At 33.0% G+C, this 22,402-nt stretch overlaps 3 protein-coding genes across 4 annotated transcripts in view; 2 read left to right on the top strand and 1 right to left on the bottom strand.

The window, feature by feature from the left end:
* The window catches only part of TyrRS (Tyrosyl-tRNA synthetase), a 199,795-nt gene that overhangs the window by 134,327 nt on the left and 43,066 nt on the right, over positions 1–22,402 (top strand). The window lies entirely within an intron of this gene.
* Positions 117–18,436, top strand: kkv (hyaluronan synthase-like protein kkv). Of its 2 annotated transcripts, none has more exons than XM_069046673.1 (11): positions 117–356; positions 10,012–10,108; positions 11,102–11,346; positions 11,404–12,900; positions 12,954–13,590; positions 13,645–13,909; positions 13,971–14,689; positions 14,741–15,044; positions 15,409–15,585; positions 17,375–17,542; positions 17,597–18,436. In XM_069046673.1, the coding sequence occupies exons 2-11, from the start codon at positions 10,014–10,016 to the stop codon at positions 18,161–18,163; spliced, it is 4,674 nt and encodes a 1,557-aa protein (XP_068902774.1). In that variant the 5' UTR covers positions 117–356; positions 10,012–10,013; the 3' UTR covers positions 18,164–18,436. The 2 variants fall into 2 exon arrangements, with proteins under 2 accessions (XP_068902774.1, XP_068902773.1); XM_069046672.1 differs by lacking the exon at positions 15,409–15,585 and adding an exon at positions 15,121–15,297 and having other exon boundaries at positions 118–356.
* LOC138130245 (histone H4 transcription factor-like) lies at positions 18,279–21,197 on the bottom strand. The gene is made up of 6 exons (XM_069046675.1): positions 20,895–21,197; positions 20,689–20,845; positions 19,505–19,981; positions 19,251–19,449; positions 19,065–19,200; positions 18,279–19,009 (listed from the first exon to the last, which is right to left on the bottom strand). The coding sequence occupies exons 1-6, from the start codon at positions 21,045–21,047 to the stop codon at positions 18,497–18,499; spliced, it is 1,635 nt and encodes a 544-aa protein (XP_068902776.1). The 5' UTR covers positions 21,048–21,197; the 3' UTR covers positions 18,279–18,496.

Here is a 22,402-nt window from a genome sequence, read left to right as displayed (position 1 = left end):
ACACAATCTTGATTAAGTTTTGCAATTCACCTGGAGCTTGGAGGTCTTCAGGAAAGAGCACACCTTCTACAAGACATTCACCTATACATACGCTTGCGCACAGTGCTAAGTAAAAGGAATTCAACTTCTTGAATTGTCAGTTCTTGACCGAGAGTTGTGAGTTATATACGAAAGAGGCCTATCATTTTTATGTCTTAAATCTTCTCAATTAGTGCCTAAAAGCAGGAAGGCTGTAATAAAAAATTAAAATGTAAAAATATTGTGAAAGTGATTATTTATCATTATTATAGTGTAGGTAAATAAAAATTTATAAGGTATCGCATGAAGATAAAAGGATAAGCCTCTTTGCATCGCAAGTAAGTATGAAACTATATTTAACACAAAAATTTAAATTATTTCGCCTCGGTTTCAAGAAACGAGTAACAGTTGACTGTTTACAATAATAACAGTTATGAACGAAAACGTCGAAAGTCTCAAAAAAAGTCCGCTTCGATTTATAGTACCTATATCAAAACAACTTTCTTTATTTGCAACAACTTTCCTAAAATGCTAAATTTAATCGCACTATCATTTCGCAATCTTTTCAATTAACACAAGATTAAAATCAATTTCATTAAAAGAATAATTCCGTCTGTCCTGAAGGTTAGACGTCTACAGTTTCGTTGAAATCACCAAACTAAAGGTTAAATGTAAAGAATTCTCTCAGAGGTATTTTATTTAACAGTGTACGACATTCAGAAAATATTAATGACGTGAATTAACAAACAGTACTCGGTGAAAGTTGATGAGAAAAAACTACTATTTATAGTTATAAATAGCACAAAATCTCACCCAAGCACACTAATTTCATTGCGTTAATCATCGAAATTCTCAAGTAATCGTGGATTATAAACTGTTCTAAAGACAGCACGGTACCCGCGTCATCATGTTTAATTCATAAACATGAAAATTGAAGCTATTATTATAAAGTTAGATGTTACAACATTAATTATAACTGTAGTAGGCGTATGGAATACCGTAATGAAATAATATATTTCATAACAGGAATTAACGTATGAACAAGGTATACGGATTCATTAACGACCTACATTTTTTAGTCAAATTTTCTCACCTACATTACGTTCATTAGTCTTTGAAGCTACTTGAAATATTTCACTATTGCCTTTTCTAAAACATTTCAGAAACGTAAGAGAAAACAATTTTGAATATAAACTAGGTCTTTCACTTAAACAACACTGAATTAAATTGAAATATGGGTAAATAAAATGGCATATTATGGTTGAAAAAGAATTTTGAAAATAAATCTCACCTAATTTACCGATTCATTCAACCATCCCAACTAAAAAAGAAATCTAAAAAAATAATATCAATACTTCAAACTTTTACTTCACTTTACGGTATCTTTTTGTGTTATTTAAACTCAATTACATGATTATATTTTATTGGTCAATTTTTACCTCTATTTACCGGTACATTATTCAATCCAAGTTTATTAAACATTACTTATCAAAAAGTTTTACTCATTATATCAAACTGAATCTTATTTATTATTTTGATAAAACGAACAACTCAAACAGCTTCTTCTAAATTCACCAAACCAAGAAAACTATTTATAAAAATTATATTATAAGTGCTGAGTTTCACATTACATTTTTCTTTCTAGGAAAGTAGTTCATTTTGTCACGTTATCCAAAAATAATACAAAATTCATACTAGCATTCAAATTTGATACACAGAAAATAATGAAGCATTTCAATAAATATTCAGTACTAAATTTCAATAACTAAAGTTTTTTTGTCGTCCAAAAAATCACTTCCCACCAAATCTTTCATTTAATGCCCAAACCTAATTACAGAGAAACATTTAAATATTTCCCATTTATTCACTATAAAGGAGACGCACCATACCAAAGCAAAAATATTTCAACAGTAAAATCGTAGCTGAAGTAACAAACATAACAGATATATAAAATAAAATTTATAAAATTCAGTCAGCCTCAGATGCTGCTATTTATTTATTTGTACGTTTTTATATCGATAAAGTTAATGTGAACAGCTCTGTAGAAAATTATTGACAAGAGACTTGAAAATGAGTAACTTCCCAGACATTTTATTGCAAAAGAAATAAAAATCGCTCGAAGTGAGTTAGGCAGGATACTGAATGGCTACTGTGAAGCAACGCCCACCTCTAGAAGCCACATTCTGGAAGAAAACATGTAGACCTTCATCTCCAACTTGACCAAAAGCTACCTTCTAGTAACAATTGAAGAGATCAAAACCAAATTAATTGTTCAAAAATCACATTTTTTACTGCTGGACCTTTGTTACAACTGAATTTGCTAAAATTCTGAAAAAGAAATTTTGATGGCGATAGAAAAATTTGGTGTGAAATACTTCGTTTGGCAAACAATTTGCCAACGTATACTTCGAAAAAACAAATTTGCTACCGGAATCATTAGTACAGAGGAATACATCAACAAATACGAAACGAAAGATTGCTATTTTTTAAGAAAACATAACAGTCCTATATCGGTTTGGGCCGATTTTGCATCAGCGCTTATGCAGAATTTCCAATAAACTTGCTGAAAGAAAGTTGTGTCGATTTCAAGGACAAAAAAAGAAAAAAACAAAATCTATACGAAAAATTGTATTTACTTGCTTAAAAAATATAGGGCGTTTTAAATTTTCCTGAATTTATTCAAGATAGTCCCTATATCAGTTCCGTTTTGTGCAATTGTTCAAAATTCATTTCTCATTTATAATTTATAAATTTTATTCATTACAAAATATTGAGAGCTGCTACAGTATCTTAAAGAAATATATATTCTCAAATATATCTAAATAGATATACACATAATATAAATCTACGATTGTTCGTTTTTTCAGCATATTTGACACCCATTGTATGGTAATCTTATTAAAGCTTAAAATACTCAAAAACTGTATACCTTTAGACACCACATCTAAAGTCATTTGTTTCATTAGAAAAAGCCTCTTCAGTTTCTTGAAACTATCAAAATACAACTAATTGCACAATGTCATTAAGAAGACACTAGAAACCATCTGTTTCAAAAACATATTCCTCTATGAATACTAGAAATTGTGAAATAAACTTTTTCTAATTTGCTGTTTTAACAAAGCTGTTGACGCATTCGTTTTGAATGCGTTAATAAGCTATTTCAGCACTGTTGTATAACTGTTAAGTCCATTATATTCACAACAGATCTAATGACTAATGGGATAAAGTCCTTCATTATTAGCTCTTGTGGTGATTCTAATTTGGCAAATAAATCAAGAAGAGAACGAAATTACGAATTTACTTCCCAATGGTATATTGGCGAAAGTGAAAATGTCAACTGTAATTTCTCAATAATGATATCCGACTATTCAACCAACAAATAACAAATAATGATGTGGTTTATTTTCTGCCCAAACAAATCTTAATAGCAATCTGTGAGATTGTTGAACTGAAATAAAAATACAACCTACTTCGTTGAGTTTTCTTTTTTTAAACTGGTTTTCACAAAATATTCATCTAATTTGACATGGATTTTTGGTTAAATGTTTTTAATATTGATAAATCCATGTTTTTTAATCACAGTTTGTTAAATGTTATTATTAATTTGGCAAGCCAAAAAATAAACAATATCTTTATTGAAAACAATATACAGGGAGGAATTGAAATGCATCATAATATGTAAACCATAGTAACAAAGTCTAATTTAACTTAATTCCATCCCGAACGAGACGCTTCTGGAAGGTCTAATAAATCAAAACATGAATAGCCGCAAAAACGCTTTAAAAACAGTCCAGTTAGTTCTTAGTTCTAGCACCCGCGATAACAATAGTATATTATTTAACGAGTTCCTGTGTAAATTGGGCTCTTTATGGCATGAGTGAGCCCTTTAAAGGCTCCAAATTGCTTAAAATCTTTACCTTGATGTTTCGTTTTGACATTTATCAAAATCCGTTCACACAGGAGAAAATTCTCAAATTCTGACAGTGTCGAACAAAAAAACTTTTTGCACCTTTTTTGTGTTACACTCGATAACTTTTTAATCTTACTATTCTTACTATTTCAGCCTGTATGTATGTAGTTTACATGTGACTTTTCCTAAACATCATATTTTAGTGCACTAGATCATCAAGACTTTGAAGGTTAAAGTGTTTGAAAAACTTCCGTTTAAATAGTTTTCAGTTTCGCTAAACTACGCAAAATCTGTAAGACAAACACAATCTTTGTAGATATGTCGTTCTCAATACAATGGCCCAAAGAAAAACCAGGAGAGAATATAAGATTATCGCTTAAACAATGATATAACTTAAAATTTATCGTTACAGATCTGTATTAAGTCAGGTGAAAGTGGGTCAACATTAACAGTGTTGGTATGTTGCCGCTATTCAAGATATAATATCTAATTTTCTTGAATTTAGGAAATTTTGAAACGAAATACGTTCAATTATTGAAAAAGCTGTATGCTGAATTTCCCACGGATCATATGGAACGAGCTATTTCTTTTGTCCCGCACATATACATAATGTATATGTACATATTGTATATTATAACAATCATGTTTATTTTTCATATTTTTGTATAAACGTACATTATAGAAAAATAAAATAATTTAAATTAACTAAATTTGGTAGTAACTGTTGAAGTTGTATAACAGAAATATTTTTTCCTTACACGTAGTTGTTTTCAATGAACGAGGCAGGAAGAAACGGATTTCACTTTTACTTGAACGCATCAGATTGATCATGTTCCATTAGTTTTTATAATACCTACCTACTACTATGTAGAATTAAGGCTTATACTAAGAGTTGACAACAATTAACACAATCGCGTTTATGTCATGAATATACAGGTATATCTAAAATGTGTGTGTTAATTTTAATACGTAGCAGAGCTTGTTATTAAATGAAACGTTTTTTCTATTTTTAAAATTTGGAATAAATTAGCCATCAAAATGTGTACCCGCCTTTGGATAAGGACGAGAATTTTCTGTTGTGATATAAACGGAGTCCTGTCAAAAACGTTACATTATAACGAGCCTTCAAATAAATTTATATTTAGAGCAACCTATGGAAATTCAATTGTTTGCAAAATTTTTCCAGCGTAGAAAATGACACAAGAAACGTCTGACATTTTAACGAAATAAAATTAGGTTAGAAAATATTTTTAATTTTTGTAGTGCATTCTCCCTATTCCCCCTCCACGGAATATGGCAATATGAAATTGGGAAAAAGCTTACTATGTAACCTGTGTTACCTACAAAAATTACTTTACACTGTTAACAAAATTAGAATGTCGGCTACGCCTACTCTAAATATATATTTATTTGAAGGCCCGATAGTTAAAATTCTCCTAGTTACAAAAAAATTGAGACTAACTATTAATCGCACAAAATGTCTCGTTTGTTAAAAATTGCGAGGTAAAAAATCTTTTGCGAATTTTGCACAATGTTATAGAGAAACTGTCGGTTTCAAAATACATTTTTTTTTCAGTCTATACAAGTTTCTTGCTGAATTTTATTAATATAGTTTAATAACTCATTGTAATCACTGCACTAAAACGACTTGGACAAATACGTAGTGTTTCTTTGGGTTATTTTTTGTTGCATTAACTGCACCTAGGGTATACACAGTGTAATATGACCAATATCTTATTGTTATTCAGTGAATAACATCCTCTTTGTTAAACAATGTTCGGCCTTGTGAAGGTTAAACATAAAGACCGTAGGAGGTGGGCGCCACACTGAATCTGCCTAAAAGTCACTGATTCTTGCCAACAATATCCGGGTGTTTGACTTTAATATCTACAACATTATTAAGAGTGACAACCTTTCATAAAATAAACAAGACAGTTTAAAGTGACTATAATTTTAATTTTTAGCTATATTTGTCAGTTCCAGTGACTCTTTCGTTATAAATGCCAACAACTTATTCTAGAGCCACCTGCTGTGTTTTGCCAAAAGACCCTGTCATAAATTAAATGTAATGATAAAAGAAATACATCAGCAGATAAAAAATTAATATTAATCATATCTCGCTTGTTCAGAAGACCGCCCTGCCACAAAGTTGAAAATTAAAAATTGTTTTATTGTGTCATCAACAAAATAAAAACTCATTTTTCAAATAATGTATCATGTTTATTATAGAAAAACAAAAAAAAAAACACGCAAAAGCACTTTTCACACGGGCACTCTGTTGGGAAAAAACTACATTATCCAAATAAAATTATCAAATTTATAGTTTAAAGGGCTGTTGAAATATTATAAAGCAAATAAGTTTCTTTGAGCAGCATCTAACTTAACACAAGTGTTCCTTAGGAGAATAAATTAATGTAGTAACCGTATTATGTCAGATTTTATCCACATAACTAATTGCTGTAACAAATAAGAAAACTTAATTCTCTTGATACCTACATAATTATGTATAATGAAATTAGTTCTTATATTTTCAATAATTACTTGACAGATATGTACTAGAGAAACAACTGCTGCATGAACCAGTTTTGCAAATGTAGTCTAAATTAAAAAGGGGTTTGTAAGAGAAAGTTTTTTTAGATCTATCCAAGACACTGTATCTAAGTTTCTTTCATAATCGTCTCTAACAGAAACGTCACGTGTTTCATGTCCATCGAAGTGTAAACTAACTGCACGAAGTTTAAGTAACCGACATCAGGTTGTAAATAGAAAAATACACGTTGCAACGTTTAACAATAAAGTGTGATGCTCCAAAAAGTTCGATATTAGAAACGCTTACACGTTTTTTATTATATTGATTCTACCTACAACTGTGTTTGACCAGTAATACAGTATTTCGCATTTGTGATTAGGAGAGTCCGATATTTTTGTTACTTTTAGCAGTTGAGTAGAGTAGAAAGAACTTCATGCGGTGCATCTTTGAGGTATACTCAACTCAACCCTGCTGAGACCTCGCAAACACAGCCAATTCTCGATATATTACATACGTCGCATTGGAAATATGGAAAGAAATTATTATAAAAAGTTAGGTACTTAAAATCCTATTTTCACACCCTGTAATTCGTAATTTTCAATAATTCCATTGTTTCAATATCAGTTTGTGTTTTAATATCTATTTCAATCTTTTTTGAATAAAGAATAAAAAATTTAGTGTTGTTTTTTTTTAAATGAAAGCACGAATTTTGCGTTGACGCTTTGTATGTGCCGTCAAAACGCGATATTTCCAATGTCAAACAAAATAAAATTGAATTGGATCTATTCGCAAGGTCGCAATGAACGGGTCTTAGAACTTGTGTTGATTATACTCGTATTATCTTAAAAGATACAGTTTCATGTTAAATGTAACATACAGGGTGTCTCAAAATTCGCGAATTCCGAATTCAGAGCGTTGTAGAGGATCACTTCAGTAGTCCAAATATGGAAATTTAAAAAAAATCGGGACTGAAGGTGCACTCTTTGAAGTGCGTTTTCTTCAAATACAGACTGGAAAGTTCAGTGTTTATTGTTATTTATGCTGTAGATGATTGTGGAAAATAATAACGTAAGACACTTTTTTGAAGAAAGCTTTATAATGGAGTAAAAAAATCTTAAATTTTTGTAACTTAAAAATGGAACGCCAACATAGCTAGAATTGTATTTTGTCACTGTGGATATGAAGGCTGCTATGTATTGAACAAAATTAATGTGCTTATATCTTCTTCAGAAAAAGCGAATTTTTTTTTTGTAAATATTTTTCGACCTCCACTGAGTCCTTACCTACCGGGCTCTGAATTCGGAATTCGCGAATTTTGAGACACCCTGTATATCGAAATATGTTACGAGTACATATTAGTGTGTTGCAGTAAAAATACGATATAAAATAGTGTCAAAATTAATATCGATTGTATTTTAACTGCTGTTTGCTATAGTTAAAAAAAAGCAGAATATTGGATAAGTAAATATTTGATTATTTTTTTAACACTGTTGATTTTACTGAAAGTAAAGCTAACAGTAGATTTTTAAATAGACTACCATATGTGGTATGTTACATGTTTACCTAGAAAACCCGAAAATGATGAACTCGATAATTATTTTATACAAGGTGATTCTGAAATAAGTTTGAAAAAAAACCGGTAATTGGTGATGATGAGAGAAAGTCATAGACAAAAAAAATTTCTTATAGAAGTTTTTTCGTTTTCGATATAGTACAAATGCTTGAAAATTTGCTCAAAATTGTTAGTATGCTGCTGAGTTAAAAGTGATTAATTGATTATCCTGGTAGTTTAGCAACAATAATAATCAAAGGTAAAAGGAGTCACAAACGTGACATTACTCCTTTCGATCATTTCCATAGAAACATTTACAAAGCAGTGTGCTTGCCACCTACGAAAAGTGATTTACGCAGAATTATTTTGTGTCACGAATACTCCACAAAATCACCCTGTATAAAATCAATTTTACAGAAAAAAACAAGAAATACATTTTTAAGCAACAAATTATTTTCAGATAATTTGTTTGTAAGCGTCTAAAAATGTGTAGATCTAATGTTAGATGATATCATATTTCCGGCATTATGTTAATAAAATTATTAATACATATTTGAATATTATGATGTATAATGTTCTTACGATCAAGAATATATATTTGTTATTGATTGTGAGAAATGTTTTATTTGTACCTGAAAATCAAAGCTTGGACTTTATGGGGAAGATATACAGAAGTGGTCCATCATTTATCAGCTCCTAGTAGAAGCAAAAAATTAAGTCAGCATAGTCATCTAAGCCACTAATACGTCGTCAGACAACGATGGTGAAATATTTTAATACCCTTATAAGAAGAATATTTTTGTAATCACTTACAGCTAAATGTGGGAAATACAGGGACATTTTCCTATCTTCTATTAATTCAAAAACAATCTAAAGTTACATTTATAATAAACTATAACAAATACACAACATCAGTAAAAATACTTTGAAGTTTACTTTATACGTGTATGAAGCATTAATTTTGGAGTTCAATGCGGATCTTGTGAAGGTCTTGTGAGTTAAACACGACATTTTACTTAGTAAAGTAAGCTTGACCCATTTAGAATTTCTGATTGCCGACCAAAAGTTCTAAATTCTCTATTATCATAAAAGCAATAAGATCTTAAAATGGTTCAATCTCTTAACATTTAATTTTTACGTTACATTTAGTTGCATTATATCTAATGAAATTCGAAGCAGTGAAGTAGTGATTTTGCAAATCACAATCAGTAAAATTTTCTTTTATCATGTTTCCATTCGAAGTAAGTTAAATCTATGTATAGTCAACATTAGATTCTTGTAAATTTTTTTTTAATTCTAGTTGAAAATAGTCATAGAAGAGACTTTTGAAGTATTTGTTCTATTTGTATATCGTAATTACTGTAAGGAGAACAAAGTCAGATTGTTCTTGAAAGAGAAATAATTTTATATCCGCATTTGTTACATATTATCATACCTTGACTGGGTGCGGCGATACGGTTTGCCTTGATTTCATTTTTAAGAACAAACCTTTAAGACTTTCAATCGTCTATTAGTTTATAAAAATTTAGACAAACATACATATTTACAAAGTTTTCAAAAAGTAAATAGGACCTACGTAATGAGCAAATTTAAGCTACCTATATTTAAAAAAAACATGCATCAAACGAGTTATTTTAATGCTGATATTTATAACTGTAAAACTTGGAAAAAGACACACCTACACTTTAACATTTTGATATTTAAGAAAATATGTTTTTCTAAACCTGAAATCAAAAACAAATTTTAATATAAGCGATGGAGCCAGTAGATTATTTAATATTGAAATTTATGAACTTAAATAGAAAACTAAATTGAAAATTTATTTGAAATAAAATATCCGTACAACAAAAAGGAAAATATGTATTTGTTTTTGAATTTTAGTACAGAAAACCGAATGAAACATAGACATCATTTTTCCAACAAACTTTTACTATGTGATTCACACATTTGGAATGAATTTTCTGCAACGGTACTATAGTACTTGATATTTTTTTGTTACAGACATGACCTCCACTGGTCTAAGAAATGACAACTACAGCGATGACAACTTTTCCGATGACGAAAGTTCCCCTCTTACCGAAAATATTTATGGAGGAAGGTAAGATGACAAAACGAAATTTTGAAATTATATCCTGCTCAAATTAATCCTTGCATTTTATTTCATTTCGAAGATTTCTCGCTTCATTAAAATTAAAATGTCATTTTACGTGAATTGGTAGCAATTTGGGTAGACACAACATTAAAGTGAAATGCCAAGGAGAACGACAACACTGACGATATGCACAGCGAAATTTAATGTGTTGGACAAAGATATACAAATACGGTTACAATATGTTGAAACAAGATCACATTAAACAAAAATTATGAAAGTTAACCGTTCACTTTTGTTGTCATTAAAACTGGATCTACCAACGGCCTTGCTTTGTTCCTGCCTGACTGTTCCGTAATGTGATTTTAGAAATAGAAATTTTATTCTATTCAATTTTTTTTTAATAAAAATTGTTTAAATTTTTTCTTGTGTACAAAACAAAGTCATTTTCAAACAATCATATTAAAATCTAATAAAAACTTAATTTGTACTATCTAAACTAAATTGTTTCCTTTTAATTTAAAAAATATTAGATACGGTTTTATCACATCGATAAAATAATTTTTGAACTCACTACCTTCAAAATGACATTTCGCGACCCACAGTAATGCGCAGGCCATTTTGAAGCACTATTGCGCGAACGTCGATTTCGCGCACTAGTGCTTCAAAATCATCCAAAAAGCATTCGCCTTTTTGAGCTTCTGAAAATAATTTGACTTCATAATAATAAACTCTATTAATTCGATTGACACTTTGACAAGCGCCATCCTATTCACAAAGGGTATACGACATATCAGACATAATGTTCGTTTCAAAAAATATTGTACGAACTTCGATGCGGGAAGACGTATTCGGCACATTCGCGAAAATGAAGCACTCGCTCCTTCGTCGCTCGTGCCGTAAAAAATGCGCTCATGCGCGAAAAATGTCTTCCCGCACTCATTTCGTAAATGATTATTAAACAAGTAAGGTTTTTTTTTCATTGTTTCTTTTATTTTACAGCACAAGAACCGTACACGAAACGAAAGGATGGGACGTATTCCGAGATCCCCCGATCAAAGAAGAGTCTGGTTCTATGGCAAATCAAAAATGTTTAGAAATTACAGTCAAAATACTAAAAGTCGTAGCTTATCTTGTCACTTTTGTAATAGTACTAGGATCAGGAGTCATCTCAAAAGGAACTCTTCTGTTTATGACTTCACAACTTAAATCCGACAAAGTAACAGTTTATTGCAACAGAGAATTAGGTACATTTTTCGCACTTTCTAAATATAATATGCATTTCTTCATTTTATAATTTACAGGTAGAGAAAAACAATTTATAGTAAAGCTACCTACGGCAGAAAGGGTAGCCTGGATGTGGTGTTTAATTTTTGCTTTTTGGGTCCCTCAACTTGGTTCGCTTTTTCGATCAACAAGAATGTGTTTCTTTAAATCTTCAAAAAGGCCTATATTCTCCCATTTTTTAATAATATTTTGTATGGAAACACTACATACCATCGGACTTGCCATTCTAGTTTTCTACATACTGCCAGATTTAGATGTTGTCAAAGGTGCAATGTTAACGAATTGCATTTGTTTCGTGCCAGGTGTGTTAGGTTTACTGTCCAGAAACAACAAAGAATCACAAAGATTTCTCAAAGTCATTATCGATCTCGCTGCGATTGCAGCGCAAGCAACCGGTTTTGTAGTGTGGCCCATTATTGAACAAAGAGCAGACTTATGGATAATTCCCATTGCAATATTTCTTGTATCTCTTGGATGGTGGGAAAATTATATATCGAAATATTCTCCCATCCCATTCGTTAAGAAATTGGGAAAAATTAAAGAGAGCCTAGAACAGTCCCGATATTTCACGTACATGTTCATTTCCATCTGGAAATGCTTGTGTATATTTTTATCTGTACTTTTTATCACACTGATCAAAGAAGGAGAAATCGCCTTTTTCTTTACTGAATTTTCTGAAGGTTTCGGCAGTCACCAGATCCAAGTACTGGAAATAAAACCTTTCTTAGGAGGCACCTCTCTTCCAGACATATCCGAGATAATTCCAACTGGAGATGACACATTGATTCCCGCAAACGACATGACTCCCATCTACGTTCTTCTAATAAACATCTTCGCTTCATATTTGGCCTACATATTTGGAAAGTTTGCTTGCAAAATAATGATACAAGGTTTTTCGTACGCATTTCCAGTAAATTTAACAATACCGGTCTCGATCTCACTGCTCATCGCGGCATGTGGTTTGCGGAACGGAGATCCTTGTTTCTTCCACGAGACGATTCCTTCGTATCTATTTTTCGAAAGTCCTCCAGTAATGTTCCTGAATGACTTTATTTCACACCAGCACGCTTGGATTTGGCTGCTGTGGTTACTCTCTCAAACCTGGATCACTTTGCACATATGGACCCCAAAATGTGAACGTCTGGCAAGAACAGAAAAATTGTTTGTGACACCAATGTACGAAGGTCTGCTGATAGACCAAAGTTTAGGAATGAACAGAAGAAGAGACGACGAGGCTGACGTAAAAACGGAAGAGCTGGACGAAATTCAGAAAGAAAAAGGGGACGAGTATTACGAAACTATATCCAATCATACAGATGCTTCGTCTGCGAAAACTGTCAAGAACTCTGATCACATCACACGAATCTACGCCTGTGCTACTATGTGGCACGAGAACAAAGAAGAAATGATAGAGTTTTTAAAGTCGATTTTACGTCTTGACGAGGACCAGTCTGCTCGACGAGTTGCACAGAAATATCTCCGTGTGGTTGATCCTGATTATTACGAATTCGAAAGTAAGAAACCGATTGCTATGTAAAGTTCTTGCGAATAACTTTGGTTTTCACAGCTCACATATTTTTCGATGACGCTTTTGAAATATCTGACCACAACGATGACGAAACTCAAGTAAACAGATTCGTCAAGCTTTTGGTAGCGACAATTGACGAAGCCGCATCTGATGTGCATCAAACCCATATGCGCATTCGCCCGCCTAAAAAAATTCCCACACCTTACGGTGGCCGTCTTGTATGGACCCTTCCCGGTAAAACCAAGATGATCGCACATTTGAAGGACAAAATGAAAATAAGACACAGAAAGCGGTGGTCGCAAGTCATGTACATGTACTATTTGTTGGGTCATCGACTTATGGAACTTCCAATTTCCGTCGACAGGAAAGCCGTGATCGCTGAAAATACGTATCTTTTAACCCTCGATGGAGACATCGATTTTCAACCCTCCGCCGTTTTACTGTTAATTGATTTAATGAAAAAGAATCGAAATTTGGGGGCGGCTTGCGGGCGTATTCATCCCGTCGGTTCAGGTCCGATGGTGTGGTACCAGATGTTCGAATACGCTATTGGTCATTGGCTGCAAAAAGCTACTGAACACGTTATCGGTTGCGTACTTTGTAGTCCCGGTTGTTTCTCGCTCTTCAGAGGAAAATCTTTGATGGATGACAATGTAATGAAAAAATACACTACATGGTGAGTTTTATCAATGTCTTGAACAAAACTGTTCCTTTGACACTTTCATTTTAGTTCTGCTGAGGCGAGACACTACGTGCAGTACGATCAAGGGGAAGATCGTTGGTTATGTACGTTACTTCTTCAAAGAGGTTACCGTGTCGAATATTCTGCAGCATCAGACGCTTACACACATGCTCCGGAAGGTTTCAACGAATTTTATAATCAACGTCGCCGGTGGGTACCGTCGACTATTGCAAACATCATGGACTTGCTTGTGGACTCCAAAAGAACCATTGACATTAATGACAACATTTCGATGCCGTATATTGGATATCAAGTACGATTTCTATTTCCACCTAGTTTTCCACAAAATACTAATTTCATTCTACTCTTTTCAGATCCTTTTAATGGGTGGTACAATTTTAGGTCCTGGTACTATATTTCTTATGTTGGTGGGGGCTTTCGTGGCGGCTTTCCAAATCGATAACTGGACAAGTTTCTATTATAACATAATCCCAATATTCTTCTTCATGTTGGTCTGTTTCACTTGCAAATCGAGTATTCAGTTAATAGTTGCCCAGATATTATCCACCGGGTATGCCTTAATCATGATGGCAGTGATAGTTGGTACAGCCCTTCAATTACGCGAAGACGGTGTAGGTTCGCCTTCGGCCATTTTCTTGATAGCCATGACCGGATCATTCTTCATCGCGGCTTGTCTACATCCCCAAGAGTTCTGGTGTATAGTCCCTGGCATCATCTATTTGCTTTCAATTCCGTCCATGTATTTATTGTTGATTTTATACTCAATCATTAACCTCAATGTTGTATCGTGGGGTACTCGTGAAGTTGCCGTTAAAAAAACTAAAAAAGAACTCGAAGAAGAAAAGAAACAAGCCGAAGAAGCTAAACGCAAAGCCAAGCAAAAGTCGCTTCTCGGATTCCTTCAGAGTGGAGGAACCAGCGACGATGACGAAGGAAGTATTGAGATATCGTTAGCGGGATTGTTTAAATGCATGCTTTGCACACATCAAAAAGCGGGAGACGAGAAAGCTTCTCTTATAAACATTGCAGACTCCTTAGAAATGCTCAATAAGCGACTCGACCACATCGAAAAGTAGTGTATTTGCATTTTACAAAATATCAGCGTTACACGATAATTTTGTAGAACTGTTGATCCAACCGGTCACATTTCGAGAAGACGAAGTATGTCCGCTTCGTCTCGAGGTGATCATCACCATCTTGGAGCAGTTACCGAAGAGGGTGGAGAAGAATCAGCGAACGAAACCGATTCCGAAACAGTTTCGACAGTTCCTCAGAATAAGAGAGACGACTTGGTCAATCCCTATTGGATAGAAGATCCCGATGTGAGAAAAGGAGAAGTGGAATTCTTGAGCAGCAACGAAATACTGTTTTGGAAAGACTTACTGGATAAGTACTTGTATCCTATTGATGAAAACAAAGAGGAAAAGGTAAAGTACATCAATTTTTTGTTCCCTTTTTAAAAATTGCACTAGCCCAGTACCCATATATTTTGCAAAATTATAGGCCCGTATAGCAGCTGATTTGAAGGAATTACGTGATCAATCCGTGTTTGCTTTCTTTATGATGAACGCTTTGTTCGTGCTGATAGTGTTCCTGCTGACACTGAAAAAGGACTATTTGCACATAAAATGGCCGTTCGGTGTTAAGACCAACATAACCTATGACGAGAGTTCACAAGAGGTAATTATGAGGGCTTCACATGGTTTTCCTTTACTGCGCTTTACAGAAACCAAATGGAAATCATGTGGGCCCTAACAACTGCTTTACTGATTTGTTTTTTAACATTTACAGGCCAGGATCGCAAAGGAGTTAATCGAACTCCGAAATAAATCGGTTTTTGCGTTCTTCATGTTCAATGCTCTCTTTGTATTAGTCGTCTTCCTATTGCAACTTAATAAGGATCAAATCCATGTTAAGTGGCCACTTGGTGTACGCACCAATATAACATACATTGAGGAAACATCTGAGGTATTTAGTAAAGGTCTTATTCAATGTCTTCTGTATGGATTTTGGATACTAATCAGTGTCTTGGTCTGGGACTCTATGGGAAGGATTACCATAACTGTGGTTTCTTTAAGTAATGACAGTTATAATAATAATTTCAGTAATTCACTGGAATAGTAAAACACTGTGTAATTAATACACATTCTGTAATTCTTTTGCAAGTGGTTTATGCAATAATAAGTGTATAAATGTTTAGGTAACGGTTTCTATATGTTTCTTCTACACCCTTTTAATCTGACTTAAAGGGTGGATTTCACGTGCACTATACATAGTATCACAAAAAATTAACAAAAATTTACACTAATATAATCCTAAATCCCAATATTCCGTTCATCAAAAAAATATCGACGTCCGTTTGTATGCATTCAATCCTCTGTGAATGCTTGCCAACGTTCATATTTACAATACTTTTACCATTCCTCAGTACCTAATTTTTACCAATGTTCTTTTAAAAAAGAATTACATTACACTTACCAATAATAGGTATTCAGTACAAGTGGAAATGAAATTCGGAATTAGAGTGGGCTGTGATTTTATTAAGAAGTTGGGAACATGCAATTTTTAAAGACAACACAGCAGTGACCTTGGACAGCACAGTGTACGTGTTTTTTTTACCCCTATTGGATAATACTGTAATTATTAAAGTGTTTTTCATTCGTTGGGTAACAGGATTCATTACCCACAGCCCGTTGAATAATATTTTCAAACTCACTGAAAATAGTTAATTAATGAAACTTATTTATCAATTTCTCTTCATAGTCGTAGAAAAAGTATACTATACTTTCTACTCGCGGATAATGGCTGTTACTCGCTCGGATGAATTATGCTACTCGCCTGCGGCTCGTGGCTCAATATCATCCCCACGAGTAATAGCTCGCTCATTGAATAATATACTGTTTTCACCTGCATTTTATCAACAATATGAATTAGGTTTACCTACAACACATGCACCGTTACTGCTGTCTAAAATTTTCTCTTCTGCAAAAACAAAGTTTTCCCATTGATAAAAATAAAACCCATTTCGTGGTAACACGATACCAACGTACTTTTAAATTGGGTCAAATAGATACTAGTATTAAGAATGTCTGAATACCTATATTTCCAATGGGAAGAAGGAAAAATGTAAATGTACATCCACAGAGAAGGCTACAAAAATTCAGTATTAATTTATTCTTACTAAATTTGCACCAAGCTGGAATAATTTTATAATTTCAACGGTTCAATACTGAATGTGCGTTTATTCCTTCCTAAATACATTGTGAATAATCTTGTTAATATAAATAATATTTTATTGTTGTATTTTCATCTAATTTACAATTATTCAGAATCGTAAATGCGTAAGAAACTGAACACAAAATAAAAAAATTTAACTGCAATTTGTAGGCAGATTTTTAAAATGGAATTTAAAAATATCTGGTCTGGTAGTTTCGTTTTGATATTTAGCTCCTTGCGTATTTGCATTCAAGATATTTATTTGTTACATATTTAGAGTCACTTTTAAAATGTACACACTACACGGACATCACCTGTGCGTTAGGAATATTGTAGTGTATGTTCACCACAAGTGATGCATTTAAAACTCTTTAAAAAATGTTAATTTTGTGTTAAAGTGAATCAAGACTATATTCTAAAATGTTCCTAGTACTTTCAATAAAATATTTGCAAGATTAAGAAGTGTATGTACGTGTAGTTAATTTTAAATTTTAAAAATGATTTGTTACTATTTGTTGCTAATATTTTTTTCAATTCTTAGGTTCACATAACCAAAGAATACCTACAACTTGAACCGATTGGTTTGGTTTTCGTCTTCTTCTTCGCTCTCATTCTTGTGATCCAGTTCACGGCGATGTTGTTCCACAGATTCGGTACGATCGCTCACATATTAGCTTCAACAGACCTGAACTTGTGTTGCACAAAGAAAGTGAGTACATTAAAGAATAAAAAAAAGATTAAGCTTAAATGAAATTGTCAACAGAAAGAAGAACTGTCTCCTAATGCTCTACTTGACAAACAAGCCGTAGAGATAGTCAAGCAACTGCAAAAATTACAAGGAATTGACGATGGCGATTACGACAATGATTCTGGATCAGGTCCAGATCGAATAGGTCGTCGCAAGACTATTCACAATCTGGAACGAGCGGCGCAGAAGAAGCGGCAAATAGGAACCTTGGATGTGGCGTTCAAGAAGCGATTTGCTAAACTTAACGCGAATGCAGCAAATGCGGGAACACCGGTCCTGAGTCGAAGACTGACGATGAGAAGAGAAACGATGAAAGCGTTAGAAGTGAGGGTCAATTCCGTCATGGCGGAAAGGCGTAAATCCCACATGCAAACTCTGGGTGCCAAAAATGAATACGGAAATAACAACGTCATGGCCAGAAACCACCGCAACAGTGTTGCCAGTAGCATACCTGTCAAGGAAGTTTTTGAAAATGGACATGTTAATAAAGCATTCGAAGAAGATCAATACGAGGGCAGAAATTCTATACAATTGCAACAAAGACATAATGTTACGTGGAAGGGCAGCAATAGTAGAATGTGAAAAAATACTGCCAAATGTAATAATACTCATGTACTTACATAATCATTTCACTGCCAAGTACTGCCTTCAGACTTATTCCATATTTTTTCTTATTGTGCTTTTTTTAATTATTACGATTTTGATTTTCTTTCTTATAAATCGCCTCCTATGTAAGACTAAAAAACTAATATACCGTCCGATATTAAGTAGCGACAAATTTTGTACTTTAATACAATCACATTTATTTATTGCAAGGTATTGTGATATTAAAAAACAGTAAAATGTTTTGTAAGAGTTGTATGATTTATTTCAATTATAACAAACAGCAGTATAAAAATTTTGCGGATCTATGTTTCATGGCGTATGTTTTGATTCTTGAGACTTTTCCTCTGGGTTTACAAATGTAAGTGTGGTTGTGATTTGCTTCATGTCCTCCGAAATTATGTCTCCAGACTGTATAGTTTGTGATTTCAAAACATTTCCTTTTAAATCGATATCATCAATGGTTATTACAACTTTTTTTCTCGGTTCAACTTGAGTTTCTTTTTCAGTTTCCTCACAAAGAACCACATCAAATGTATCCACTGAATTATCATCCGACTGTCTTTTCAAAAGATCAAATTGCAAAGGTTCCTTTTCTGTTGGAGCTTGCACAGTATTCCCCTTAATTATTGCTTCGGTAACGTCAAGGGTCTCGTAACGAACAGTCTGAAGGCGATAAATTCCATCTTGATCTTCTTTATAGCGAAACCTTGAATGTCCTGACGGCCAGTGGTAATTGTGAACTTTCATTAAGTGCTTAGTCAAAAGACCTCCTCGAATAAACTGTTTCTTGCAGTTGTGACATTCGTAAACATTATTCCAACCCTTCAACAGATTTGAATTAACTTACATTATGTATACTACACAAACCTTCAGGTACTTTTCCGTGACTTTTTTGGTAATGCCTATCTAATCCAAAAGAAGATCTACACTCGTAACCGCAGTCTGAACATTTAAACTGGTTGTCGGGATTATGTTTCTTTAGATGAAAATCTAAGTTATGTTTTGAAACACAGCTAAAACACAACTTACTTCATGAATAAGTCTCACCAATTGGTTGACTCACGTGTAACTGCACTTGCCACATTTGTAGGGTTTCTCATTTAAATGTCTATATCTGATATGTTTCGCGAGAATTGAAGGTTTTGGGCATGTCATTTCGCACATCGAACATTTATATTGGTTAATGTGCAGTCGCATGTGGTCCCTCAATAAGCGTTCACTTGGAAAATATTTTGAGCATTGTGAACATAAATAGCTTTGCACTAAAAATTACGCTTTAATTTACAACTTAAACCTCCAGAGTAATTATAAACGTACAATTAATAGGCAGCTGTCTCTTTCGATGATCACAAAATTTGGTTTTATTGGAAAATAAGTTACCACAAGTTGGGCAAGCAATAATTCTTTCTTTGGTGTGAATTCTCAAATGTTCCGCAAGTTTATATTGCGACGTAAATTTGCCTCCAGCGGTGCATCCTTTCCAACAGCAATTAATAACACCTTCCTTGCATCCTCTAGGATTATGGTATACGTGTATACGCACGTGTTCAAAAAAATCGTATACTGTTTCAAATCTCTCGTTACAATACTGCCATTCACAATGATAACCGTCTGGTGTTACCGGAATCAGGAACTGTTCCGACTGAGTACACTCTGGTAACTTAGCCCGAAACTCGACATTTTTTCCGACCGATTTTAACTTTGTGTGGTACCCGTGATAACACATGTGTTGATTTAAATCTGATACAGAACTGGCCATGTACGAACATTCTACCCAACGACAATGCAATATATCTGCAGTTAGAAAAACATGTTACACTGAGTGCTTAAGGTACAAAAAAACTGTTACACAATACTGAAAAATGTTCATCACTACGAGTCAAAAAACGGACAATAACTTAGCCCCCATCAGCTAATAACAAGTGCATTTATAAAAAAAAAAATCAAAAAAATAAACTATTCACCAACAATCACGTCCAAAATTAGAAAAATACCAATAACATGTTGAATTTTTATATCTTATTAACTAGGCGGTTGTAAATGTGTTTTTTAAATTTGGCATTGAAGAATCGATTGTGAATGAACCACGCGGCTTAAAAACACCGATTTTTCAAATGGCACATTAAAAACACAAACATGGCAAAAAATAAGGTTAGAATTTAAACAGCTGATCAACCACTCGTCTTAAAAAATGTTCGAACTATGTACATATTAAAATAAGAACACGCAAAAAGTGAGGTTACATTTAATAGAGATCTAATCCGGTGGTGTTCACAATCGACTCTTCAACGCCAACTTTCGACGCCAAATTTAAAAACACCCGTTACAAATGGTTGACTATTTACGAAAATTATTGAGTAAATTTTATGTGTACAGAACATTAATAAAAGTGTGAACTACAATATTGAAAACATTGTACTGAACAAACTTTTAATTAAAAAATCGCAATAGTGATGACATTTTTTATGTGAATTTACAATGTACAAAATGTACTTTCTTACCACTAACTTCAAGTGATATGCAGTTTTGTAAATGCTGCCTTAAGTGATCATTGAAGGGTACATATTCTGTAAAGTCTTGACAACAAGAGTCCCATTCACATATTAATGATAGTGGTTCATCACCTAATTTAACAAGACGGTCTCTTTTTTTGCGTTTCTGCAATTTGAGAAATTAGGAGAACTTTTTTGGCTAAAGTAATACTTACATAATTATCATCAATGATTAAACCCCAGTCAGAAGTGGATAAAGAATCATCTAAGTCTAAATCATCCTTTTTAAAAAATCCTTTTACAGTCTTGCTCATCTCCACTGTACTATTGTGGCGAATTTTTCTCTTTCTACTCCCACTTTCACACATTTTGATCAAATAATTACACTTATTTCATAGAGTAGTAAAAAATTAACAATTAATTCACCTGGCACTACTGTTAGAAGTATTTGTTCAATAGTACCATATAATAACAAAAAAATGGTGATTCTATTATATTTTTTCTATATATATTTGTAAGTTTAAACAGTCTGTTTTGATGCTATGCAGAGGAACAATTTCAGATGAAACATCTTCATTACAAGTAAAATTAACCCATGAAAAATTCTACAAAATTACATAATTATATTTTGATACAAAAAATGAATAAAGCATACTTCATATAATGGGTCTTGTTTAAACTCTAAATTTGAATATTCTGTCACTTGTAACTGAATACAAAATGTGGAGTCCCCTGGCAAACTATCAAGGCAACCAACTGATGAATGCAATTTCAAACAAAAATCACTTAAAAACTTTTCAAGTTTTACCAAAAAGGGGTCACTGTAATTTTAAAAAGTACATTATAGCAATACATTTTTGGACAATATTACCTCTCCAAGTAAGAATTTAAATTTAAAACTTGAAAATTATATTTCTCTATAATCTTTCCAAGTGAACTAAAACATAAAGCTACAGTTCTTAGTTGATTCCTTTGTAGATGAAAATTGATGGCGTTAATGCAGTTTGAAATATACTCATTTACATCTGGATGGATTGAATGATACACAGCTATTCCATATTTACGTTTACATTCAAATATCGTTTGAGGATACTGTTTTCTTATATATAAAATATTGTGAACTGCAACTTCAATAAATTCACAAAAAATATCGGTTATTGAATGGGCTAAAAGTAAACCACCGTCTCACATTTACACTGTTAAACTACATTTTGTTATTACCTTCTGACTCATTTAACATATTATTCACGTTTCACATAACACATTGAACATTTTGAAAATATCTGTTGAACAGTGTTTGAATTGAGGTTATGGTCAGAATGTTATTTTCCACAAAAACATAATAAACATAAATTCCCTTTCCAGTTTGTTATTGATTCGTCGCTAGATGACGCTAGTAAAACAAAATTTAAAATATTCAAAGTAATTTTGCTTCCGTTAATGTAATTGCAATATAACGGGTGTTTTTTTTACATTTGGCGTCGAACTTTCGATTGTGAACGCACTATACAGGTTACGGATCACCTGTTTAAATCAAGATTCCGTGTCCGGAATAGTATATTCTTGTCGAATTCGACATTGGGATAGGCCCCAACGTGTTCTACGTTGTCTGCTGATTATCCCCCATACCTTCAAATAGTTCAAATGTTGTGCAAATGCATGTTCCTTGCCCTTTTGACACGACCTTGACGCGACCTTGAAACCAAAAAAGGCAATTGCAGTT

Source organism: Tenebrio molitor, chromosome 5 (genome assembly GCF_963966145.1).
Source record: "Tenebrio molitor chromosome 5, icTenMoli1.1, whole genome shotgun sequence".
NCBI classification, from domain to species: Eukaryota; Metazoa; Arthropoda; class Insecta; order Coleoptera; family Tenebrionidae; genus Tenebrio; species Tenebrio molitor.
Note: the sequence above shows the minus strand (reverse complement) of the source record. Positions and strands in the feature narration are given on the sequence as shown.

What these genes read in the sequence shown, in the direction of transcription:
- kkv (XM_069046673.1), top strand. Translation starts at nt 10,014, where the DNA reads ATGACCTCCACTGGTCTAAGAAATGACAACTACAGCGATGACAACTTT. An exon ending in TTATTGCAACAGAGAATTAG is followed by an intron (nt 11,347 to 11,403) that starts GTACATTTTTCG and finishes TATAATTTACAG; the next exon opens with GTAGAGAAAAACAATTTATA. An exon ending in CGACTCGACCACATCGAAAA is followed by an intron (nt 14,690 to 14,740) that starts GTAGTGTATTTG and finishes ATAATTTTGTAG; the next exon opens with AACTGTTGATCCAACCGGTC.
- LOC138130245 (XM_069046675.1), bottom strand. Translation starts at nt 21,047, where the DNA reads ATGTGTGAAAGTGGGAGTAGAAAGAGAAAAATTCGCCACAATAGTACA. An exon ending in GAGACAGCTGCCTATTAATT is followed by an intron (nt 19,450 to 19,504) that starts GTACGTTTATAA and finishes CGTAATTTTTAG; the next exon opens with TGCAAAGCTATTTATGTTCA. An exon ending in ACCAAAAAAGTCACGGAAAA is followed by an intron (nt 19,010 to 19,064) that starts GTACCTGAAGGT and finishes AATCTGTTGAAG; the next exon opens with GGTTGGAATAATGTTTACGA.